Raw genomic sequence first — 26,108 nt, 5'->3', positions numbered from 1 at the left:
TTTTGGGTTTGTTTTTTTTTTAAGGCAGAGTTTCAACTATACAGCCCTGGCTGAGCTGAAACTGCAGACCAGGGTAGTCTTGAACTCAACAGAGATCTACCTGCCTGTGTCCTGAGTGCCTTGATTAGAGGTGTGCACCTTTTAAAATGCTGGCATGATGGGCAGTGGTAACACACTCCTTTAAACCCTGTCTTGAAAAACAAAACAAAACAAAAAAACAGAAAATGCTGGCCCGAGTGTGCCATGGTGTGTATATGAAGGTCATTGGACTGTGGCCATCAGTTATCCCCTTCACATACATGGGTCCTGGGGATAAACAGGCTTGGCTGCTGGCCACCTCTGCTTTACCTGTGGTGGTTGTTGTTTTCTGAGACAGGGTTTCTCTGGGTAGCTCTGGAGTCTCTGCTTTACCTTCTAAAGAAGTAACTTCTTGGAATACTAAAAAAGGTCTGCTATATAGCCTTACCTTTGACTGGAAATGATCCATGCTCAACAGAGGACACACAGCTGGATTCCTGCATCTCACATCATACCCTTCACTCCAGAATGCTCTGAACTCCATGCCTCCTGTGTGCTCCTCACAGAGAGATGCTGCTTTCAAAGACCAAAATCCCATTAGTAAAATCTTTATAGAGAACCAAGAAAGTAGCTAGGGGTGGTAGTACATGCCTGTAACTCAGCAAATGTGAAGGTCACTGAGAAACCACTTAAATCTTTGGGCTTTTTTCTTTGAAAGTCCTCATTAGTTCTCTGGTTATTCCTTCCATTTACTTACTGTTAAGCCTTATCTTTCCACCTCAGCTCAGTTGGGTTAGGGAGATGGCTCAGTGGATATGGCCCTTACAAGGCTCTAAGTTTGGAGCCCCAGACCCATGTAGCTGGGCACAACAGTGCATAACAGACCTCATCTCAAAGATGGAAGGTGAGGACCAACTGCACTGTTCTCTGCCCTGCATACGTGGACCCAACCGCACATTCACAAAGATAAAACGTCAGCCTGGTTCCAACAATCTTGCATCTGTTCCACTGTTCCAAAGTTTTTATTCACTAAGCACGTGCTAATTCTACATGTAATTTTTTTTAACATGGTATATACGGTAAAAACCAAACCACAATACAGGCAAACACTTGGTGCCACAGTAATCCTTGGAAGAACACCTCAGTCATAGCCAGTCGTGTTTAGTTATTTTTATTAGGGCAAGTGTGAACATGTTCTGTAACTTCTTTCACTTGCAAGCATCAACAGTGAGGTCCTGTGTCTATGTAGGCCGTTCCCGAGGTCTGGTCACAATATGCCACCACAGTGGGGGCAAGTCACCTTCCTTTCTGGCGGGAGGCAAAGCTTCAGTCAAAGCACCATTAGATGGTGTCTCCTCCTGCAGCTGCTTAACCTAGAAGGGGACAAGGAAGGAATGATTAACAGGGATCTAAGTGTAGGAGCCATCTGCCATGGTCACATGACAGCCTTCCTGTGATGCATCTCCTTCCAGCCCGAGTCTCAGCACCAAGAAGTGTTTACTTCACATAAGCCTGCATAATTCCACATCTGATGGTACAAATCAGAAAAACTCTTCTCTTTGAAAAAGAGTCTTTGTTTTTTGAAGTCAGTGTCTTTTCTGGAGCTGTGTCTACTGGCCTAGAACTTGCTATGTAGCCCAGGCTGGCCTCAAACTCCTCAGTCTTCCTGCCTTGCCCTGCCCAGCTGTAGTCACAGGTGAGCCAGACAAGTGTTCTCACTTTTGCACAGTAAAGCTGAGCATTCTACCTCTCCTACTCCTTAGGCAAAGCCACAGGTACCTTCCTGGTTCCTCTGTCGTCTCTCCCGCTGGTCCCAGGAAAACATTCTCGTCTTAACTAAATGCTCTCCAAAATGAGGAAGCCCCAGTGCAGTTATACTGGGGATGCAAATTAAGAAGTTCCTGAGAACAGCCAGGACAAGGACTCAGGTGAAGTCACATGAAATGTGGACCCCATCCTGCCTCATGCTGCCCAACAATTCCTGTGCTAGGACTCTTATGAGGGAGGCCCTGAAAGTGGAAGCAGGCGGAGAAGGGAGGAATGTGGGAGAGGTGCTCAGTGATCACTGGTGGAACAGGCCTACTGCTATTTTCGGGGTTTTGTTTTGGTTTTTGTTTTTTTCACTTTGTTTTTTGGGACAGGGTTTCTCTATGTAACAGCCCTGGTTGTCCTGGAACTCTGGAATTCACTTTGTAGACCAGGCTGGCCTCGGATGGAGAGATCCATATACCTCTGACTCCAAAGTGTTGGGAATAAAGGCATGCACCACCACTACCCAGCTATGAAAACATTTTAAGCCTCTATACATTGTAGCAGTTCTTAGGAAACAGGGTGCCCCTTGGCCACAGAGGCCTTTCTATTCTACCTTGGCCAAGGACTTCTAATACCAACATCCTGGACTTTATCCCCCAGAACTAGTGAATTCCGAGATACCTATATCTAGCTACTGCTGTCCGCCTGCCATCTTTGAAAATGCCCACAGCGACTCCACAGAAATTGATCTACCCACCCTTGCCTCACCTACAGCTCTCTACATCAGCCTCTGTCTTTACTTCCTTTTTAAATCCAGCTTAGACCTGTTACCTATCGTGACCATCCTTCCCTTCCGAATCACCTTAAGTTTCCTGCAGTTCTCTTACTTGGCTATAGACAAGGCTAAATAGGCAAACTGGAGCCAGCAGCTAAGGAGAAAATACTGAAATAAACCAGTGTACTATCCAATTACCCCGTGTCAAATGGGCCATCGTTATCACTCGGCAAGCCTATTGTTCTCTGCAAGCCTACCTTCTCCAAACCCAACACAGCTTTTCCGAGTGCTCTACACCCTCCACACCCACCTCCCTTGGCTGTTTGTCAGGAGACTGAAAAAGCAGACTCAAAAGTCTCATCTTCAAAGCTTCCAACCTGAATGCATTTACATACTTGTATCCACAAAATAATAGAGGAAGATTTTTTCCTATTTCCCTCTCAAGGATCTCATTCATTTCTATAGTTTTACACACAAGTGAAGACTCAAATATTTCTAGATAAGATTCCTACACCCAAAGTTGCCAAGCCACTGGAATCTATATTTCCTATCTGCCAGACTCTCCAACTTCACCCTTCGGATTGGTTGATCCCCTGGACACACGGGACTCCCTCCACCTTACCAGCCTTCCCTCTCTCCACCACCGCTGCTGGTTTCTCCTGCCCTTTCCCATCCCCCACAACCAGTGACCGTCCCGCAGGACATGTTGAGTGTCTATTTCCTCCCGCCTAGCTACTGTGTCACTACTGTAGGGCACACAACCCTTCCACTAAACTACAAGAGCCCTAACTGGACTCCTGTTTGCTCATGTCCTCTCCAGCTTATCACTCACGCTACGGCAAGAGCCGCTAAAACCTAACTGTGAGCATCCTAAGTTGAGTGAAGACTGCCTAGGGCTTTAGAGCAGGGGAAGGAACTGGACAGAAAGCAAGGACAGATGAAGAGGGAGGAGGGATAAGAAAATCAGAGAAGAGAGGCACTCAAACCATCCTAGAGAGCGAGAGGGCCGTACTGGGAAGATGACCAATGTGATCCTGAACACAGTGAGAAGCTAAAGTCTAGTTAGAGTGACTGTCGTGGCTGGAATGTGGACCTCAGCCACAGAGGCAACTCCGTCCACATGCTGACCAATCACAATGCGGCGGCGACGGTGTACTGTCAAAAGACGCACCTCCCGATCCCAGCTCTCCATCCTCAGTTTCTTCCACTGCTCCCTCTTGGAAAAGTAATCAGGATACATTGCCTTCTCAGAAGGATGCCAGTAATCTAAGCACCATTCTGGAATCTGCCAGGAGAGAAAGTCATGTGTTACTCCACAGGCCACCTTTACAAATGCCATCCATGCACAAGGCCTGCTCAGGAGACAAGACAACTCAGGGGCTTTTCTTCTCAATCATGGCTGGAGAGATGGCTCAGGAGGTAAAGCGCTTGCCACTCTAGCCTGAGAACCTGAGTTCAGGGCCCCAGTGCCCATGGAAAAGCAGGCATGCTGATAAGGACCCGTTATGCTAGTATGGACAAGAGAAGACAGAAGGGTCCTTGGAGCTCACTGACCACCCAGCCTAGCCAAAACGATGAACTCCAGGTTCAGTGAGGCTGTCTCAACAAAATAAGGTGAAGAGCAAGTGAGGGAGACATCCTAAGTTATCTCTGGCCTCTACAAGTACACCCACCAACATAAACATATCACACACACGTAACTATACATATGTGTATTGTCTGTATGTAAAACTGTTACTATCACTGTTTCTGATTGTAAACAATGAAAAGCAGAGGGCAAGCAGACATGGGAGGTAAGAGAGAATGCCTAAGAGTAAACAGGCATGTGGCTCAAACATTACAGTTAGTCCAAGAAAGCTGGCATCACTCCTCTCTGGCTTCCATTTCCTAAACACCAAGAATTATGGAAGCATTACCTGAGTATCTCAGCAATGCTCAGCACCAATCCAAACTGCCTAACTCTAAGTTCCCCAAATGAGTTATGTACCAAATTCTTCAGTTCTGCAAAACCTTAGGGCTGAATGTATGAAAAGAGGAGAGAAAACAGTTCCGCTGTCAGGGAAAACTTAGCCACTGCTCAAAAGCACAGGCTGTATAAAGCTGAGGTCTGGGACTAGGGATGAAGTCGGTCTCTTGAGAAACAGCTGCTATGCAGCATCACTTACCTTGTAGCATTCATATCTCTCAAAGGAGGTACCCCCGGGAGAGTCTGGGAAGATATATGGCTGAGGATGCTGATTTTGCCAGAATTCTTCTTCCGCATCCCTCAGCAGCTGTGTGGCCTTCATCATATCCTTCTCATTCTTATGTTCTTCAAACCGGGCTCTCAACAAACAGGCAAAGTACCGGAATTTGTCCCTTAAATCCAAATGATTGTGGGCATTAGAAGAGTTATCTACTTGAGTGGGTAGATCCTACCAACGCACGCCAGATGAGCAACTTTCTGGCACCTCACCAACCTCCCAAGTCGTTATGACTGCTTCCTCTGCAGCCCTCCAAAGAGCAACAACAGACACTGTATTAGCACAGCCTAGCCACTTCCCCTCATCAGCAACAAACACACTATTAGTACAGCTTCCTCTCATCAGCAGCAACAGACACTGTATTAGTACTTCCTCTCTCCTCCCAGAATGAGGATTTTAACATGAAAGGGAAGGAAATACAACAGTTTTTGCAGGTTCATTCACTATGCATTCACTGACAATCACTACAGGTCCTCCCACCATGTGCTAGATGCTGGGCCACATCCTGGAGATGCATGGATGACTAGGAAGGGAGGTGTGACCCAGTGGAAAGAACTCAAATCATGTAGGTGCTCCTTAGATGCTGATTTTTCACACCTGCTCACAAGCCTTAGGTAAGTAACAGTCTGGTACTGAAGAGACTGTGAGCAGACATCAGAAGCTTCTGACAACAGTTCAGGCCACAGATGGCAAGGGCCTAAATCAGGGAACTGTGAGTGCAGACCACACGCAGGAAAACAAAACAAATACCCATCTAGACCACCAGGTCACGAGTGTGAGCCTCTCTAGACGACTGCTACACTAGCTGCACCGTCTGGAGTCATTACTTAATGTATCTAAAGGCCAACATAAACATTCCATGAGCTGAAATACAAAAGCGCTCTTCACAAAGTGGTTGGCATATGTCAAGTGCTCAGTGGTGTAACAGGCATTACTAGGGGAAATCATTTTCGAAAGCTGTGTCTAATAAGACACAGTGCATGAGGACTTGTGTTACAGGCAGAAGGGAAACTAGGAAATCCTGGAGCACAAGCCTAAGACCACAGCCTAGTGACTAAATTGCTAGTGATGGCATTAGCTGGGGCAGGGGATTTGAGAATAGAATCAGTACGAGGAAATGAAAAAACCAACTTGGTTTTCAAGAATTTGGATAAACGCAGTCTAAAGAACAGTAGCTGACCTCACAAACAACTGGAAAGACAGCCAGCTCAAGCACCAACACTGAGGATTGTCCACAGGATACACAATGCTACAGAGCCTCAGGATGGAACCAGAGAACAGCCTAGGAGGCGAATGAGGGCCGAGGAAACCCGGCTCAGTGGGTAAAGCACCGTACAAGCAGTAGGACCTGACTACAGAGCCCCAGAACCTAAGTAAAGTTAGACATGGGAGCACACATCAGTAGCCCACACATCAATAGTCCCCATTCTCCTCAAGATGAGAGGATGACAGGAGACTTCCAGAAGGTTGTGGGCCAGCTAGCCTGGCATACCCGGCAGTGAAAAACAAAGAGACCCTGTCCCAGGTCAGGTGGAAGGGCGAGGACTGACGGACACCTGAGGTTGTCCTCTGATTTCACACATGTGATGTCTACCTTTGTAGTTGGTTTTTGTTTGTTTGTTTTAAAGATTTATTTATTTATTATGTATACAGTGTTCTGTTTGTATGTATGTCTGCACACCAAAAGAGGGCGCCAGATCTCATTGTAGATGGTTGCGAGCCACCATGTGGTTGCTGGGAATTGAACTCAGGACCTCTGGAAGAACAGTCAGTGCTCTTAACCTCTGAGCCATCTCTCCGGCCCTGTTTGTTTTTTTAAAGGAAGTGATTCAGGCAAGGACTGAGAGGGGTATCGGATTTGAAACACATTGGGCCAGCGTTGTCATAGTAGCTACTTTGACCCTTCCCTTTGATAATGAACTCCAGGATTGCCAGCTGTATTGCAACTTAAATTCTTTTGTAAGACTGAGAATTCTGTGATCTACGAGTTTACCTGTCACTTTCCCCACGAATCCACGGGGATTGCAGCTTAAAAGGGGACTGACTGTTATTGATTTGCTATCTGGAATAGAAGCTGAAATGCAAGTGCTGTCAAACAAACAAGAAAACCTTAGGAAAGAAGCTAACAACCGTACAACACTGTACACAGCACCCGCCTGCGTAACAGAGAGGTAGAGTCACAAACTTGCATTCTAGGATTCAGGGATACCCTCTGCAGGCCTTCCAGGGCTACTCAGTCTTCCAACATTTTCTTCCAAGTCCTTCAGGTTTTACCATAAGAGTGTGGAGGGCTAGCTTTACACATCTTGGGTTGCTACCCACCCTGCATTTCTTTTAGGCCATGGAATTCTACATGTTTTAACACTATATTGTTGTTTGTTTGTTTATTTTTTTTAAACAAAAGTCTTAAGTAGCATAGGCTGGCCCCTCAAACTCATTATGTAACTGAGGCTATCTTGTCTCCCCAGTATATGCCACCATATGAGGCTCTTAACAGTAAGAATAGTCAGTTGGGGGGTTGGGGATTTAGCTCAGTGGAAGGCCCAGGGTTCGATCCTCAGCTCCAAAAGAAAAGAAAAGAAAAAAAGAAAGTCACAGTTGGTTAAAGGAATAGATTTATGCATGAGATAAAAAAGACGGGTAATGAGAAAGAGCGATCGGATAAAGCTAAATAGAGAAAAGATGATGGGAAGGGTGGAGACTGGCTATGTTTTTGCGTCAGAAACCTAAATTTTAATCTTAACTTGGCCACGCAGAAGTTGAACAATCGTGGGCAAATCAATCCCTGAGCCTGCTCGTGTGTGAAATAAGGCTAAAATCATCACTAATTTCGGAATCACTCTGCAAACTACACATCATGTACGTATTACTGTTAATATCAGGGACGACAGAGTCACGAAAACGTTAGCGTTGCATCCCTAACAATGACAGCCCCAGGTATTTTTTTACGTCTTCATGCAACCAACCCTCTGCGCTGGATCCTGGTCCCACCCCACATCACGGCTCTGCTGGGTCAAGCAGAGGACAGCGTCAGTATCCAGGTTCAAGGACGGGCTCCCTTCACTCCGTTCCCAAGTCCCTGAGCAGCCCGGCCCACAGGGCTTCCTGGCCTCCGCCCCCGAGCCCCGGGTCCCCTCTGCCCACCTGTGGACACACCACGACTCGAGGTGGCGCAGCGCGCGCTTGTACAGCCGCAGCACCTTCTGCTGGTGGGTCAGGTAGGCCGGAGGCGCGCACAACGCCATCGCGCCCGGCTCACCTTCAGCGGCCGCCGCGGGGGCTGCCGGGAACCCGGAAGGGGGCGGTCGCGAGGCGGAGCCGGAAGGGTGAGCCTGCTCTCGGCCACTTCCGCTTCTGCCGGGGAGGAGCCTGCTGCGCTGTCATGAGTCGCTTCAAGTTCGTGGGTAAGGGCGGGTTTTCCTTAGCTGTGGGTCTTGCTGGCGGTCTCGGGTTCCCTGTTCGCGGCTTGGCCTTTCTAGGGGACAAGAGGTTTCCGGGACGCCTCGAGTGCCGGCAAGGAGGGATCGGGTTCTTGATCGGGGATGGGGAATCATTTGTGAGAATGCACGAGTTGTGCATAATTGTGATTTGTGCACCCTTTTTGGTGTTTTATTCAGTTGAAAATAGAGGAATAAGTGTCCGGGTGTGTGTGTCAGCGGTAGATTGCTTGCCTAGCACGGACCAGGCCCTGAGTCCCCCATCCCCCCAAAAGAAAAAGAAAGCACCGCCCCCCAAGTTTATCACGGTCGTCTCTTGCTTTCCGTGAGCCCTCGCTCCTCTTCGTGGCCCGCCGGACAATGCCTTCAAGGTACCGGTTCACTCAGTCATCCGTTCACATCACAGATGACTGGCAGGCTGGGCACTGGGTCCTAGGAACGTGGCCAAGTCCTGGTCCCAGCTTTGCCGGCATCGCCATCTAGTGGGAGTCCACAGACAGGTGGAAAAGAAACAAATTGTGTTACCTGGCAAGAACCACGATCCATTAAAAACAGCTGGAGAGTGTGGCGGAGATTCAGAATGATACTTTGGAAAACTTGAGAGGACATTGTAAGAGGTAGGATTGGAAGGATAACTCGGAACCCAAAAGTCTCTTAAGCTTCACTCTCAATGGAGTGGAGTTTCAGTGAAGGCTTTTCAGTACATCATTGAGTGCCAGTTACAGGAAAAGAATCATGCCCTCTGGGATGCAGTTGTGGGTAATTTCAGCACGAACCTCGTCTTTGTGGAATTTCCAGCTGCTTAGGGGTGGGAAGTGACAGTGATAGGGTTACCCTGGTGGTGTCACCACGTAGATTTAGTGGCAGATAAGGAGAGGTGAGGAAGTATTTCAGAATCTGAATCGGGACAGTGCAAGGACAGAAGAGAGAAGTGGAACAGTTGTGCCCAGCGTTTAGCACTGACTGTGTCTGGTTGTGGAGAAGGGACGCTCAAAGATGACAGGCTGAGAAATTTGACTGGCTTGCCAGTAGGTGGGAGGGCCACTCAGGTCTATTGGGCTAGGTCCACTCGAGAGTTAAAGGACATCCCGGTGAAGACATCATCCAGGCCCTTAGAAATGCAGTCAGGTGCTCATAGAGTGGTTAAGGTTATACACTAAGATCTGAGAGATACTTTAGGCAATGCGTTTTCCAAAGACATTGTATTAAAGCCGGTGGAACTGTAAGAAATCTAATAGTGAGTTAATTTTCACACTAGAGAGGTTAAGTCCTATGACTTATGTGAGGCAAAGCAAATGTGAGGGAGAATGTTAACAGGTTAAAAACAAACAAACAAAAACTCTGAGAAACCCTGAGGTGAAAGTTAGGTCTTCTGGGTTGCTTGACAGGAGGTGCTAGGGAGTAGTGTGTCCTGGAGAGGGCACACGCCCCTCGCTTCTTGCCTCTTACTGTCTCTATGCCTGCTTGTTGGTTACTAGTTGTTACTGGTTGTTGGCATCTAGGCTGAGTGCATCCAGGCTCTTGATCCCAAGAATTAAAAAGAAGGGCTCGCACAGATTTACAAAAGTAGCAAGGAAACTTTCTTTTGTGAAGTGATAATACAGATTCAAAAAATAACTTGTGAAGTTTTTTTTTCACTTGCAATGTTTTTTTTTTTTTATAATAAAGTTTAAAATATATTTAATGTGTAGCAGAGAAAGCAGTTTGTGTTTTCTTGTCTTACACTTTGTCATTTGCTTAGTATATAAGTTTTATAGACATTAAATCTTGAACATAAAAAAATATTGATTTATTTTATCCATGTGGGAGTGAGTACATGGGTACAGGTGCCCATGAAGGCCAAAAGAGGGGGCCAGATCCCCTGGAGCTGGCAGTCACAGGCAGTTGTGAGCCATCTGATGTGGTTCCTTGGAACTCAACCTGGGCCCTCTGGAAGAGCAGCAAGTACTCTGAACTGCTGAGCCATCTCTCCAGCACCTGAATCTCGTTCTTTTTAGTAATTTTCACAAGTAGCGAAATAGTCTGTTGATTTTTAAAAACAATTTAAAAATGCACAACCATTATTAATATAGGGACAACAAAATAGGCGGTAAAGCCGGGTATTGTGATGCAGGCCTCCAACTTCAACACTTTGGGGTGGAGACAGCCTGTCCTTCATGGAGAGGCCCTGTCTCAAGTCACACTGTCAGCAAGGGGACAGTGGCTGTGGGAGGAGTTCTGGATTCTCTGCTCTAGCATCCTTTTGTTAATTTATGCATCTTTTGCCACTGGCTTGCGGAAGAAACAAGGGCTAGTTGTCCCACCTTTTGGATTTGTCTCTTTGCTAAGCAGTGCTGTGAGTCTCTTGTTCTCTGATTCTTGGGAGTTCCTGACCTTGAAATTATACCTAAACAATTTAAAATCCCTTGTTTGCTGTCTCTCTGTGTCCTGGAATCATAGGTAATATCACTTGACATGATTCACTAAGCTCAGTCGGTGAGGCTTTAGCTTGCAGATATGGCTGTCTCTGAGAGACCAACTGTACAAACACTTTCCCAGCTTGGTTTTGAAAAATAAACTCATGGGGGGTTTTTGGGTTTGTTTTTTTTTTTTTTTTTTTCCGAAAAATAAACTCATGTTTTTGTTGAAGACAGCCTTTTTCTTTTCTTTCTTTCATTCTTTGCTTTCAAGACAGGATTTCTCTGTGTATCCCTGGCTATCCCAGAACTCGATCTAAGACATCTGTTTAAAAGCTAATGAAAGGGAGAGATTTCTGTCCTATATAGCAGGGCCTTCCAGCGTGTGAATCCTTCGGTCAGAAGGAAGTAGTGATTGCTCATGTTACTGTGTCTTCCAGCCTTCTCACTTGGTTTCCTACTTTTCAACTATTACATATTTGACCGAACTGACTAGAAGGTTGGTTTTTATGTACTATTTGTTTAACTTTTGTTTGTTTGTTTGTTGAGATGGGGTTTCTCTGTGTAGCCCTGGGTGTCCTGGAACTCACTCTGTAGCCCAGGCTGGCCTCGAACACAAGAGATCCACCTGCCTCTGCCTCCTGAGTGCTGGGATTAATAAAGTCGAGCACCACCACTGCCCAGCATTATTTGTTTCAGTTTACTTGCCAATAAGCATACTTCTGATAAGGATGCTTTTAATTTAAAAGATACTAATCCTTACATTAGGTCAGCATATTTTGAACAAGCAAAATAAATAGGATTCCACCTGCTTTGTTTTTGAGGTCCCATCAAAATAGACAGGGGCCTGGGGAGATAGTGCAGTGGTTAAAGTGAGAACCAGAATTCAGATCCCCCAAACTCACCCAGGTGGGCAGGGCAGCCTGTCTGTAATTTTGGATCTTGGAAGGAAGAAGATCTCCAGGCTAGCCCGATACCACTGTAGGGGCAAGTTCTGGGTTCAGTTGAGAAACCCTCCTCAATGAATGATGTGAAAAGTAAAGGGAGGGAGACTCCCAGCATCATGTCAAGGCTGCTCACACATGCGCACCCATCTGCATATATGCATCGAACACTAATACCCGTATTCATACACACAGGTACACACGGGGTGGGGGAGGGGGAGAGTCAAACAGCTTGCCTCAGTTGACTCTTGGATAACAGTTTTGCATTGGGAGCACTGAGTACTGAAGACACTAGAACAGAATAGCTAACAAAACAGCTCCAATCCCATATGGTGTTGGCACATTACAGTTTGTACCTGGTAATGGTAATGATGACCTGTTCGAGAGCTTTTGATGTGCAAGATGCTTTCATCTTCATTCTTGGATTTGAGTCAGTCTCTTGCCAGAGGATAATTCTGCTCATCCACCAAGAAGATGGAGGCTCAGTCAGGACCAGGATTATTTGGCTAATAACCGGCAGTGGCAAGAATTCTGACTCCAAAGCTCCCTTTCTCTCCATAACTGTAATTATAGTCATTTCATTTTACTGTACTTCTTGGACCTTGTTTGCAGATCGAACTCTTCCTAATCAATCTATCTGAACTTTTCTTTGGTTCCTCTGTATCTGAGAGCTGAATTACTGTAGTCTGTTTCTGGTGGGCGGGTGGGCTGGGAAGCGGCTTCTGCCTGGGAGCATTTTGCCTGGGAGACTGGAGAAGGTCTTCGAGGAAACTGATGTGATTCACAGAGTGAAGGGACAGAAGTCCTTTGCCATTAGACTTGGCGAGGACGGGAAGAGACTGTCCTCAGTCTATCCAGGAAACAGTGGTTCTAATAACTGCCAGAGAGGAAAGGGCAAAAGGACTGTGAGCCGTGAAATTCTTGTAGGGAAGTGGCTGAGCATTAGCACTCCAGGTCTACCCTGGCCAGGACTGAATCTACAGGTTAAAACACACCATGTCTCAGAACTGGAAGCCGGAGAGTTTAGAGATCAACTCTTAAGAGAAAGCAAATCGCCCGGAGTCAGCCTTCTGCCATCTGCCTCAGGGTGGGCATTACAGAAAAGCTGAGATCTGCCCTGTCTAGGATTGGGACAGGGTGAAGATGGCTTCGTAAGCTGAGCCTCCAATTAATCTTCGATTCCCTTTTCAACTAGAGTTGGGGTGTGTCTTAGGGTTTCTGTTGCTGTGACAAAACACCATGACAAAAAAGCAGGTTGGGGAGGAAAGGGTTATTTGACTTACACTTCCACATAGCTGTCTATCACTGAAGGGCAGGAACTCAAACAGGACAGGATCCTGGGGCAGGAGCTGGTGCAGAAGCCATGGAGTAGTGCTGCTTACTGGCTTGCTCAGCCTGCTTTCTTATGGAACTCAGAACCATCAGCTCAGGGATGCTACCACCCACATGGGCTGGATCTCATGGAGGCATTTCCTCAACTGAGGCGTCCTCTCTGATGACTCTAGCTTGTGTCAAGTTGACACACAAAACCAGCCAGTACAACTGACCCCTTGTCAGCTTGACACACAAACACATCACTATAAAGCCACAACCCTAAGATCTCACATTAAAAACATAACTTTAAAAATCCCACAGTCTTTATAAATTCAAGCATATTCAAATTTCAGACCCCTTCAAATAGCCATTCTCTTAAAATCCAAAGTCTTTTAAAATTCAAAGTCTCTCAACTGTGGGCTCCAGTAAAATACTTTCTTACTTCAAGAGGGAGAAGTCAGGGCACAGTTACAATCAAATCAAAGCAGACCCAAATTCCAGCAGTTCAAGGTCTGGGATTCACTCCTGATCTTCTGGACTCCTCCAAAGGGCTGTTTCACTTCTCCAGCTCCACCCTCTGCAGCACACACAGCTTGTCTTCTAGGATCCGGTGGTTCCACTCCACTGCTACTGCTGTTCTTTGGTGGACTTTCACAGTACTGGCATCTCCAAAACACTGGGCTGCACTTTCACCAATAGCCTCTCATAGGTTCTCCTCATGGTGCCAAGCCTCAGCTTCTTTGCATGACCCCTTCAGTCCTGGGCCTTCAACTGCCACTGAGACTGCACCTTCACCAATGGCATTGCTGTCCATCACTGAAGGAAGTCAGGACAAGAACTCAACAGGGCAGGAACCCGGAGGCAGGAGCTGATGCAGAGGCCAGGGAGGAATGCTGCTTACTGGCTTGCTTCCCCTGGCTTGCTCAGCCTGCTTTCTTATAGTACCCAGGACCACCAGCCAAGAGATGGCACCACCCACGATGGGCTGGGCCCTCCCCCATTGATCACTAATTGAGAAAATGCCTTAAAGCTGGATCTCAAGGAGGCCATTCCTCAACTGATGCTCCCTCCTCTCTGATGACTAGCTTGTGTCAAGGTGACACACAAAACCAGCCATTACAGGGTGTTTATGTGTTTAAATGCTTTTGGTTCCATTGTATTTGGGAAAGTTCTGGTCACTTTGCTGATGACAAAGACTTCCTTGAAGAAATTGGAGCCCGACTGCCCTTGAATTGGCCTATTCAATTGATTCGGCCCCAGCATTGAGCTCTTGGATTAGAGGTCCAGTTTTACCAAGAATTATAGTGAGTTAGTAGAGTAGAAATCCTCACCCTGGTGTATGTCACCTTTAGTTCTTCATCCCTTACCCTCGGTGCTCCTGTTGCTGGGGTCCACCCTCAGCAAGTATGTGTCACCTTGAGTTTAGTTAGATTCCTTCCTTCTATCTGCTGGGCCTTAGAAACTTACCCCTGATCCCTGCTTCTCTGGCCTCTGACTCTCCACTTAGCCTTGTTTTAGGGTTTGAGCCTGATCTCTCTGCTCTACTGCAGAACCCTCATCACAGCCATGTGTGTGGCCATGTCTCTGCCCACCTTGGTATGCACAGGCAGAAGGGTCTTTACGAGTTTGCCGCTAGCCTGGTCTGAGGAGTAAGTCTGATTTAAAAACCCAACCTAAACAAAGCAAAAACCCCTCATTGCAATAATACCTCTGGAATAAAGGCTCCCTGGCTTCCATTAACAGGTGTCACCTTAATGAATATATCTGAAAGCTTTTTAAAAACACTGTTAAGAAGTGAAATGAGCTAGAAAAGGCTGGGTAGAAATTCCTTGTCTGTGTCCCATAATAATAGTGTTTAGTTTCATGGTTTTAGTATTTTGAAAAAAATTATTGACAATTTCACATGTATATATGATGTATTTTGATTCTATTCCTAATGAACTTTCCTCCCCCTCAGTGTTCATGGGAATGCTCCACAATTTCCTATGAATAGGTCTCCCTTGATCACTTCTGCCAGAGGTCTTTAGAAAGCAGACATCACATCTTAGTGTATCCCACACATTTATCACAGTAGTGATGACAAGTGGCTGGCCTGTTGATATTGTTGGGATAAGTGAAGGTGTGGATGAAAAGCTTATTTAGAGATGTTTCAAGTAAATGTTTTTAATGACCATGTTTTGCTTTTGTTTCTCCAGATATTGGTATCAACCTGACAGATCCTATGTTTAGAGGAATTTATAGGGGAGTGCAGAAGCATCAAGGTAAGTGTTTCTTTTACTAAGGTGGCATCTGTGAAGACACACTTTCTGCCTCAAGGTAGATCTTTAAAAGCATAATCCACTCTTAAAATTGTAACATTAAAGAACTCTGTATAGCTGAATAAAAGTCCAGCACTCGGAAGGAAAGAGGAGAGCAAGTTTGAGGTCAGCCTGGGCTGCGTAATGAGCACTTGTTTTAAAACAAAACTCCTTATCATTGTGTGTCAGATAAAACAATAAACTAAGTCAAGCAAGCCATATTGGTAAACCATCATTTTGAACAACAAGGGCATGCAACCTAACAGTTACTTCCTGTGAGCATCAGTTTATCAAGTTCTTAAGAAACACTTTCAGGGTCTACAGACGGCTCAGTAGCACTTACTACCCTTGCAACAGACCCAAGTCCAGGTCCCAGCACCCACACCTACACCGGGCAGCTCACAACTGTCTATAAGCCCAGCTCCCAAACCTCTGAAGCCCTCCTCTGGCTTCTGACAGCATGTGCATTCATGTGCACATACCCACATAGACACATACACACATAATTAAACAATGAATCTTCTAGAAAGGAAGAACACATTTTTCAGCCAAGGACAAAGTGCAGTATAGTAGAAGAAAGGTATACTGCTGTCTCTTCCCCTGTCTTCCCTTCTCCCCTTCTGGTCTGTGTCTCTATTTAGAGACCTAGTATATAGTTGGGACCAGATAGTTGTATCACAGAGATTAAACATAGGCCTCATCAGAAGCAAGTGGTTTATATTACCACGTAAGTTCATTTTCCTCTCCAGTCCTAAGAATACCAGCCAGGGGGCTGATACAAACGTAGACAAGTGCTGTATCACTGTCTCGCACGTGCAAGTTCATTGATGAGGTCTATTTGGTTAGCTGAGACGTGACTAAGCAGGAAACGGCGGTGACGCCAAATTTTAAAAGCAGCCTCTCTACAACAGACGTGTCTGTGCACACTGCCTGAGAAGACTGCCTGTGCTCATTATGTACGTGCAAACAGGAATATTGGTTTTGTGTTTGAGGACGAGAGAGTTCCGTACAGCAGTAAGGCTAAGTCAGAAACAGTCTGTGCTTCTCTAGATGAGGTGGGCAGCTTTCCTGAAACAAGAAAATAAATGTTTCCTCAGGTCTCACTGCTAAACAACTCTTCTACTTCATTTAGACATTTGGATGATAGTTTATATGTTACTTATATAATAAAGTTAACTACTGAGTAAATTACACTCATGGCACTTAGATTCATGTTTTGATGTTGCATTTGTAGATGCATGTAGCGTGAATTCTAATTGGTCTTAATAATAAAAACCTGGAACCAGATATCGGGGTGAATGCTGAAAGACTGGAGACACAAAGGAGCAAGCCACTGCCACCTCTTACCTTGCCCACTCCTCAGCCTGAAAGGGGAGCCGAGCTCCTGTCTCCGCCCATCTTGTATTTCTCTCTCCACTCAGCCATATCATTTCCTGTTTTCTCCTCCCTAGTGCAAGGCGTGTGCCCCCAAGTGCTGGGATCAAAGGTGTGTGCTACCACTGCCTGGCCTCTGTGTTAGCTAGTGGCTAGCTCTGCACTCTGATCTCCAGGCAAGCTTTATTTGTTAGAGCACAATCAAAGTATCACCACAGATACATGTGTGTTTGTATATGTGTTTATGACAGAAATTATATAGTGGTCAATTATCACTACTACAGGTCTGCAGTTTATAATCTGGCCATCCTAGGTGCTGTATGATTATAAATTAACTAAGGTGACTTTTTTCTCCTATTTTGTAGCTACTTTAGAAGTAACAATAATTGAATCCTATTTACATTTTCTCTGGTACTTAAATATGAAGTGAATAATGGAGTTTTTCTATTTTACTTTGCTGCTCATTTGCTTCTGGACCTAACACTGGGTTGGGGGATGGCTCAGTGTATGAAGTGTCTGCTCTGCAAAGCATTGAGTCCCGAGCTCGGATCCCTAGCACCCATGTGAAAGCTAAGAGCAGCAGCGTGAATCTGTAAGCCGTGTGTGGTGGGGACACAGGCAGACCTGGGGGCTTGCTGACCAGGCAGTCTGTCTGAAACAGTGAGCGTCTCAAAATATACACTAGATGGTGATAGAGGGAGACCTGGTGTCGCCCGCTAGCCTATACACAGGCACATGCGTAGGCATACACTTGCTCATGCTCTCATGTATGCACAGATACACGTTTCAGATACACAGCACATCAGTTGATTTGTAGCCATTGAGTTCATCTTTAATTTGGTCTTCTGCTATTATCTGCATTGTGATCAAAAAAATAAAAGTACAATTAAATTATTATTCAGTTTCTTGTTTTCTACTTTTTTTTAAAGTTTTGCAACTCTAGTTTTACTATATTACAACTAAATAGCACTGATTTGGCTGTGTTTTAATACATGACTTTTTTTTTTTGAGCTGAGAACCGAACCCAGGGTCTTGTGCTTGCTAGGCAAGCGCTCTACCACTGAGCTAAATCCCCAACCCACATGTTTATTTTTATGCATTTTTACTTTGAGAGGAAAAAATGTAGATGCATAATTATAGATAATATCTCTCTATATATTTATATAGATATATATTTTCTAGGCCTTCTTAATACATGATTTTTCTTACACAGATGACTTACAAGATGTAATAGAGAGAGCTGTCCAGATTGGTGTTAAAAAGGTAACATCTGAATTTTGTTCTTGTTGAATGTCTTTGTTTCTAAAATAAATTTTAGTTAACAGGCTGCAAAGGAAAAGAGAAAGAGCCAGTGGCACACCTTAGTGTGTATTTCTCCACGTCAAATAAGCGAGTTAATAGACGTCATTATTCTGTCCGCAGCTCTTTATGTTGCACAGTCCTCAGATGTGTGACCAGAACTGTGACGATGTCTGTGCAAGGAAAAAATTAAAGCTCTAACAAGTACTAGACTTAAAGACAACCTTGAGTAAATGTTATAATCCAACAAGTCATCAAAAACATATGCATGTGTTACCATACTTAGTTAGCTGTGGGTACACCATTAGGGAACTGAGGACATATTTTAATTTTAACAGTAATAAAATTCTTAAATTTTTTAGAGCTTTTTTATTACTTATTTAATTATTTTATATCCCGACTGAAGTTTCCCTCCCTCTTCTCCTCCCATTTTCTCCCCCACCCAACCCTCCATCCACTCCTTCTCCAAAAGAAGTTGAACATTAACTGGCTTATGTCAAATTCTTCAAAGTTTCTCTAAATTAGTGTATAAACACCAGATTAGCCCACACATATAGGATATAGTTATATTCCAGGGCGTAGTGTCAATTCACTTTGTAACTATTGCCTCTAAGTTAAACGCCCTCAGTCTAAAACACGGCACAACCAGTCAAATTCTGCAGTCTCCAGCCCAAGAGTATATTGACTCTTCAGGAGTAAGGAGGGGGGAGCAAAGGTACTGAACTTCTCCTCCTATGTTCACTTAATCGTCTGTATCTAATGCGTCTCTGCAAATGCTGAGGTATTCCCACAGCAGCAGGAGTACTATGCTCACTTCTGGTCAAGCACACACATACGTGGAGATGGGCAGAAACAACGGGACAGAGGCGGATTTCACTTGAACTTATAAGCTCCTTCCTGGCAGTTATGTTGTGGTGATTACAAGCATGGCTTTGGCATCACAGATGAGGCTTCCAGTCCCAGCTTCCTCCTTGCTAGCTCTGAAACTTGGAAGAGTCTAGATTTCAGTTTTCTCATCCATAAATAAGGGGTGTTTTAAAGAATTTAAGACAGTTGTTATGTGGGTTAAAGAAAATACTGAGTATGAATGAGTCTTCATGAGGTGTGTGGTCACATCACCACTGCCAGATCAGAAGCATTGTACATCATGGCCTAGGCTTGCCCTTCCTTTCATAGGCTATTTGGAGGAGGCGTAGGTAATGTATGTAGATTTGGTTAGAAACTGTTCTACAGTTTTGTATGTGGCCAAATGGTCTAATTTTAAAGAATTAGGTAAGATTAGTAAAGAACAGTTTTCCTGATATCTTAAAAAAACTTCTTAACTCCTATGTTCTATGGGCATCTGAGATTTTAGTTGTGACCGTATATTCCCTGGATAGAGACTCAGTGGCTGGTCATACTAGAGGTTTAAGTGGCTGTATGACAGTATCTATTTTTCATATGCAATTCCACCTTTGTTTGGTGCGCAGTCTCTTTGGTTTGCACCTACAATGAATTCCTTACTTTAGCTTAGAGAGACTTTACAATATGTTTTAAAAAAATAGGTCATCGGTGTCCTTAATCACCCTTTAGAAAACTGTACCTTAAATGGCACTGCCCTGGTAGTCACCTTTGACACTGGGCTCTTTAACTGTGTCTGACAGACTGGCAAAGATGGCATCCTAACCATCAAATGACTCCAATGGCTGTCTGAAGTATGCTGATTTCTTAAGAGCCATGAATTCGTTTACAGAGATTGTCACTACATCAGTGTATCCATTTTTGGTCTTACCCTCTACTTTCTAATGACAGACCCTCTAAAAAGCTTTTGTGTGGGTTGTATGTATTGTATATACTAGGAATTAAAGCAGAAATACTTTTAAGTATTAACTCATTTTAGGATATGATAAACTATAACGTAAGTAGTATATTTTAATGAAAAATACCTATTTCCTAAACAAACCTTAGCAGCAAGGGATTGTGTCACGTTGTGTGGTCTATGAATGACTGAGAAGACTGCTGCATTTGCATGTGTCTTCTGGGGTCGGTCTGGTGTGATCCTGTACGTCAGGTAGTATCGGGGCCTTCCTGAACACTCGAGATGGAAAGAGACTGAGAAAGGGGAGAAGCCGATCGTGTTCTTAGAGAAGTAGTTCTGACCTCCTGGGAGTTTGCAGCCAATACCGCAGGCCTGTTAAATTAGTCAGCACTCTGCTTTACTGATGGACATGGTCACTGATTTCAGTGACCACAATGTTGAATTGAAGGTCCTTAGCTAGTCTGTCTTCTATAACATATAAATCATGTCCTCAAGAGACGTGGGGTCTAATAGAGACAAACATGTGAATGCACATTACTATTTAACACAGGCATCCTGTGGGAGGGTGTGTGTGGACAGGAGTCAGGTCGTACTCTGTGTAGAGACGATCTTCCCCAGGAACAGTAAAGGAGGCAGGGTATAAGGAGGCAGGGAGGGTGTAAAGAAAGAAGAGGGTGTAAGGAGGAGGGGTGTAAGGGAGGGAGGGTGTAAGGAGGGAGGGGAGTGACGTGCTCTCAGTGAGTGGTGGCCGTCTGGGGACAGCTGCTGATGGCCTGTGGAAGTCAGCCTCTTCCCTTCTTCCCATTTCAGTTTATGATCACAGGTGGAAGTCTACAGGACAGCAGAGACGCGCTGCAGTTGGCACAGACAAATGGTACCTCTCATTACTTTTACCAAAGCAAATGTGAATTAATTAATTATGAAGAAGTCTTTCTGAGAACTGCTTAAGGTACAGATATAGTGTGCATCCTGGCTGTAAAATGACAGGAAAATAGATTGATTTCAGTGGAACATGGTTATGATAACAATGTTTAGAGTACCCTTTGGTGTATGAGATGTTTGATAAAACATTGTAGTACTTAACAAAGATTATTATTTCAGTAAATACGGGTAAGGTTATATAATTTATCTTCAAGTAATTCTGATATAGAATTTTATGTGCATATTTTAATGTTTGGTATGAATTGTTTTTATTTAAAATCTCTTAAATTGTAAAGGATCGTTGTTATTGACCATTTATTTTGTGAGTCAGACTTTGTGTAAGGCCCCAGGAGTTTAAGTAATAATATAATATAATATGCCACTCTTAGGGCTAGAGAGATGACTTGGCAGTTAAGAGTTCAGTGCTCAGCAAGGGGCAGCTGCCCGCAAGGTGCAACCCAGGGGCTGAGGCATCCTCTTTTGCTCTCCATGGGCACTCCTCAGCACACACACTAACAAAATTAAAATGTGCTGCTCTCCGAGTGCTCACTTCACGCTCATACATTTCCTGCTTACTTAAAATCTTAAAAGCTTAGTTGGCATTCATATAACTGTTTGCACGCATACTTTGCTAGAAACCTAGAGATTAGGCATTCTACACAGTTTTTTTCAAAATGCAGCTGTGTTTCTCTTATGTATAAAATCTTATCAAAAGCTGTTTTTAATAGAAATCTTTATAAAATACAGGCTTTTCTTTAGGCTGTATTGACTCTCAATGTTAAAAACATGAAAACAATCATCTTCCGAGGACTTTTTCAAGTATGGAGGAAGATTTTTTTCCATGCTTTGCATTCTTGAACAGCTATGATTTTAAAATTCTTCTCCTATCTTTAGGAAAATGTCTCCTGCCTCCTGTTTGTTACCTGTGGGAGATCCTGAGGAAGGCTCTGCACCCTTCCATGGGTTCAGCTGCAAGTTCCTGTTGAATTTCTAGAACAAACAAAGCTGGGCCTTCAGTTTAGACCCCACCTAAGGCATTGCGCATAGCGCATGTGATAGACGCCCAGGCACTCTACCCTGAACCATTCCTCCAGCCCTGACACACCAGGCTTCTGGTTTGTGTTCCTTACTGCTGAAGCTGCTAAAAAGGCTGGCCTCCAAATAGTGAGCTCTGTTTTTTATTAGTAAATGAAACCTCCCTTCCCACTGTTTAGGTCACTCCTGCAGGTGCCCACAGAGGACAGAGATGTCAGATCCCCATGGAGCTGGCATGCAGGCAGTTGTGAGTTGTCTGAACCTAGCCCTAGTCCTCTGCAGGAGCAGTGGACACTTTTAAACACCTCCAGTCTCTGCCGTCAGCCTTGTGAGGGAGGGACATGGTGGTGGTTATTAAACACATGGATTGTGGTAGCCATGTAAACAGTAAATGTCAACGATCAAATCGGGCGCTTGCTTTGGCAGCACATGCAGCAATGTACTAAAACTGAAACGATACAGAGACGATTAGCATGGCCCCTGCACAAGGATGCCAAGCAAATTTGTGAAGCATTCCATATTTTTTAAAAAAAGATAAAATTAGATGATGACATTTTAAGAAATAATTTCACTTTCTATTCTCAGATGCTTGGTAAATGACCAGCTTTTGAAAGAGTGGGATTGATAACTTTTATATGCACATCCCACTTTTAACATACTTAGAAATTCTTGTTTGATTAATGTACATAATTCTGGAAATTTAAGTTGTTTATAGCTGCCAAACATAAGTTGGAATTCCCTTTTCCTCTCATTTTTATGTTAGCTATTAACATGAACAGTACTCTGAAAATAGCCCTAAGATGTGGCTTTCTGTCTGTTAGACATGTTTTTCAGTACGGTTGGGTGTCATCCCACGAGATGTGATGAGTTTGACCAGAACGGCCCTGATGGTTACTTGGCAGGATTGCTGAGCCTTGCAGAGAATAACAAGGGGAAAGTTGTAGCAGTGGGGGAGTGTGGACTTGGTAAGTGCCAATCTCGACACTTAGCTTCGTCCTGAAAATAGCTGCTTGTTATGTCCAAACCCTGAATGACGATCATTCTGTGTCTTTTAAAGATTTTGACCGGCTGCAGTTTTGCCCCAAAGAGACCCAGCTCACGTAAGGAGATTTGCTGATTTTAGACATGGTTGTAAGCTCCTAAGATGGTTTTTATTTCCCTCAAAGTGACATCAATGGAACATTTATCAAATGGTATCTATCAAAAGTTAAGTGAAACAAAGTCCACACATCTTTCATGTAATTAATCATCTCCAACTGATCAAGCACTGGATTTGATTTGAATGGTGGGACACAGGGATGCATTTTATATCATACAGACTTTTGGCAGTGGTGGCCAGAGATATATCTATGCACCAACCATCTGCCCTTGGTCCACTGTTTGTTATGCATGAAGACAATCTAGATCAAATTGCCTCTTAATAAATTCTGTCATTTGGTTGGGGAGGGGGCATCTGTGACAGCTGATATGATGACCTGAGGGACTTTTCACTTTATACCTTCCAGAAATGTTAGCGATGCTATGAGGTCTGTCTCTTGAACACCATGTAATCAATTCATCTAACCTGAAAAGTCAGATTCACACTGGGACGGAAGTCCGTTGCTTTACCAGCCTCTCAGGCCACCCCTCCACTGCAGTGTCTGTCTGGGCCACAGACTGTATCATGAAAAGTGCTGCAGCAGAGTCCAGGATACCTTGCCCATATGATTTTTCCTCTAGATTGAGTTAAAAGTTATTCCCATATGCCACCTAAATACTGCAGACCAGATTCTGGTTCCATGAAAGTATTGATAGTGTGGGTTCTATTTACTTCTCTAAAGATACAATTCCATCAACAGTCAGTGTTAGAACTTAGTATATGTAACAGGGTATAATTAAGCTGTAACACACGACCAAGTGTCTGTACTAGAGTGGACCTCAGTCTATTTTGTAAATGATTGCTGAGTACCTCTTCAGCGTGTTAAGACTAATGCTTGGTTCTTTGGCCTTTACAGACAAGAAAGCCCATAAATAATTGTAGTAGCCTAGTAAGTGCTGACAGGAAGGTATACACTTGAGGACTTGTGTTCAGTTCCTACTACCACCACTAAAAACAACCAAGTGTATGGATAAGAGATGGATGGACAGCCCTTTTAGGGGAATCTGGCATGTCTTTGCTAAGATGACAGCATGATATAGGTCTCTTCAAAAAAGGGTAAGCTGAGGACAAACTAACGCGAAAATATTTACTAAGATCACTTGGCAGTTTTTAACCTGAGATTTAAAAATGTCTGTAGAAGTAATAATCTTGTTTGGATTGTTGTCAAGGAGACAGATACCCCGGGAACCCCCGTCCCACCTTGCCCTCCCCTGGCATAGGCTGACCTCTTCTGTGTCCATCCATTTCAGTATCCTTCCCTAAGTATGTAGAAGCTACACGGCAGACTAGTGTCTTCCAGCGTGTCGAAGGCATAGAGGAGGTCTGCTCATGTAGTTCCCTTGGTGTCTAGTGAAGGAAGGAGGCACTCTATTTCCTGTATGCATAGAAGAGCTGCAATTGGAGTTTTGCTGTTGACCTTATTGTTGGAAGAGTTTAGGTCTTGATCTGTACTTTGTGTACACGTGTATGTACATGCATACACACGTGTGTGTGAATATGGAGGCCCGATGTCAGTCCTGCGTGTCATTCCTCAGGAGCTGTCCGTCTTAGTTTTTGAGACAGAGTTCCTAACTGGGACCTAGGACTTTTCTGTTACATGGTTGCTGGATATTAAACTCAGGAGGAACCCACGAATGCATGGCAAACACTCCCTGCCATGCCACCTCCCCAGTCCCTTGACCTATGCTCTTTTTCCTTTCCTTTTTTTCTCCCTCCGCCCTCCGGAATTTTTTTTTTTTTTTTGAGACGAGGTCTCCCTGTAGCCTGGTTGACCTGGAACTCACTATGTAGACTCACAGAAATCCTCCTGCTTCTGCTTCCTGAGTGCTGGGATTAAAGGCATGCACCACCATACTTGGCTTTTTTGCAGCGTGTGAAATATTAACCTAGTATATGATTTGTTGGTTTATAAAAAACATGTTTTCCTTTTAAAAAGTACAATCGCTATTATGTGTGAGAAATAGTAAGTAGATGCACCTGTAATGGGGTTGAAGCATACTGTCTTCAATGAGCAGGCTGAGGTGTGATTTTGTCTTGCTATTCCCTGGCTGTCTATTCCTTTACATATATCAGTGTTCTCATTGTTAGCATGAGGATGCCACTGTCCGTCCTTTCTCAGTATATGATGGGTAAAGCCCACAGTGCATGCCTGGACAGACTGAGATTGAGTACTCAATAATTACAGCTTCTAAAGGAAAATACCAGCTGGGCCTTTTGCTGAGAGTTTCTGAAAGTGCTTTAAAAAATGATATCACTGTGTCCATGGATGTGCATAAGGAAGGTAGAAGAGGGTGTCAGATCCCCTGCAGCTGCAGTTATAGATGGTGAGAAGCATCCATCGTGGGGTTGCTGGGAACTGAACCCGGCTCCTCTGCAAGAGCAGCCAGCACTCTTCACCACTGAACTGTCCAGCCTTGGAATGCGCTTTTCTAAAGGTGAAGCAAAGACTGGAAACAAGGAAAAGGCCTGACTTGGTTATGGAAAGTTTATCTTTTGAGTGATAGCAGTATTTCTAACTTCACTGCCCTGTTAAATTTTTACCTTTTGCATACTAGAGCTCAGTTCTCTTGTGTCAGGGGAATTTGCTGTGGGCATTTTTCTTGGTGCTTTAGAATGTTAATATTATGTAGGTCTTTTTTTAAAGGCAGCTATCAGACAAGATTTCAAAATGACCCTGAGGATACTTAGGCACCCTGGAAGAGTTGAGGCCATCCAGGCTGTCAGCCAGCTGGGAGGGGGTTACCACCCAGTGCCTCACACACTGGGCTTTTGGAAGTCCTCAGTCCTCATTAGTCACAGCTGCTGCCCCGACGCTGACCTTCTCAAGCTCTGTCCTTAGTGTTGTCCCAACAAGTGGTCAGAAGCAGTGATTCAACCTGAGTAAATCAGAGCTTTGACAAGATGGGCAGAAGTAGAACAAGGTATTTTCATTTAGGACCGGAAGACATTCTAAGTAAAAGAAACATACTTCCGACTCTTGTCAGCCCTGCTGCATAGCTGATGTCACTTGGTGCTTGGTTTTGTTTCCCCTCTAAAGGCACCAGTTATTTGATGTTATACACCTGCTCTCCTCAGTTTGTACCGTTGGGGGGTTTGTTTTGCCACATGAAAATTTCCTTTTCAAGATTCTTGTTTTTGTGAGGGAGCAGGCATGCCATGTCATGCCAGTGGAGGGCAGGGTGTGGACTTAGTTCTCTTGGTTCTACTTCGGTGTGTGTTTTGGAGATTGAACTCAGGTTCATCGTCATGTAGCAAATGCCCTTACCCGCTGAGTCATCTCACCAGCCCCCACTTGACCTTTTAAACGTTTATTTTTATGTTTGTGAGTGTTCTGCCTGCATATGTGTGTGCAGTACCAGCACAGACC

At 44.4% G+C, this 26,108-nt stretch overlaps 2 protein-coding genes and 1 non-coding gene across 6 annotated transcripts in view; 2 read left to right on the top strand and 1 right to left on the bottom strand.

The window, feature by feature from the left end:
• Positions 1-1,173: 1,173 nt before the first annotated feature.
• On the bottom strand, positions 1,174-8,100 carry Ndufb9 (NADH:ubiquinone oxidoreductase subunit B9). The gene is made up of 4 exons (XM_036208166.1): positions 7,933-8,100; positions 4,711-4,903; positions 3,717-3,830; positions 1,174-1,391 (listed from the first exon to the last, which is right to left on the bottom strand). The coding sequence occupies exons 1-4, from the start codon at positions 8,031-8,033 to the stop codon at positions 1,260-1,262; spliced, it is 540 nt and encodes a 179-aa protein (XP_036064059.1). The 5' UTR covers positions 8,034-8,100; the 3' UTR covers positions 1,174-1,259.
• Positions 8,101-8,113: 13 nt separating this feature from the next.
• Tatdn1 (TatD DNase domain containing 1) overlaps positions 8,114-26,108 on the top strand; it is a 30,771-nt gene continuing 12,776 nt past the window's right edge. The window contains exons 1-6 of one of the 4 annotated variants that reach the window (XM_036208161.1): positions 8,114-8,192; positions 15,075-15,140; positions 17,764-17,813; positions 20,458-20,521; positions 22,425-22,568; positions 22,661-22,703. In XM_036208161.1, coding sequence (XP_036064054.1) covers positions 8,171-8,192; positions 15,075-15,140; positions 17,764-17,813; positions 20,458-20,521; positions 22,425-22,568; positions 22,661-22,703 — 389 coding nt within the window. In that variant the 5' untranslated portion in view covers positions 8,114-8,170. The other 3 variants (XM_036208162.1, XM_036208163.1, XM_036208165.1) reach the window with 3 other exon arrangements.
• Positions 22,019-22,128, top strand: LOC118597554. Its single transcript, XR_004946854.1, has one exon. It is a non-coding gene; the product is annotated as a U6 spliceosomal RNA (small nuclear RNA).

The sequence above is a fragment of the Onychomys torridus genome, chromosome 16 (genome assembly GCF_903995425.1).
Source record: "Onychomys torridus chromosome 16, mOncTor1.1, whole genome shotgun sequence".
NCBI classification, from domain to species: domain Eukaryota; kingdom Metazoa; phylum Chordata; class Mammalia; order Rodentia; family Cricetidae; genus Onychomys; species Onychomys torridus.
Note: the sequence above shows the minus strand (reverse complement) of the source record. Positions and strands in the feature narration are given on the sequence as shown.

Excerpts from the sequence above, each read along its gene's own strand:
- Ndufb9 (XM_036208166.1), bottom strand. The coding sequence starts at position 8,033 with ATGGCGTTGTGCGCGCCTCCGGCCTACCTGACCCACCAGCAGAAGGTG. Across the intron at positions 3,831-4,710 it reads AGAGATATGAATGCTACAAG|ATTCCAGAATGGTGCTTAGA; the intron begins GTAAGTGATGCT and ends CTCTCCTGGCAG. Across the intron at positions 1,392-3,716 it reads TGGAGAGCTGGGATCGGGAG|GTTAAGCAGCTGCAGGAGGA; the intron begins GTGCGTCTTTTG and ends GTCCCCTTCTAG.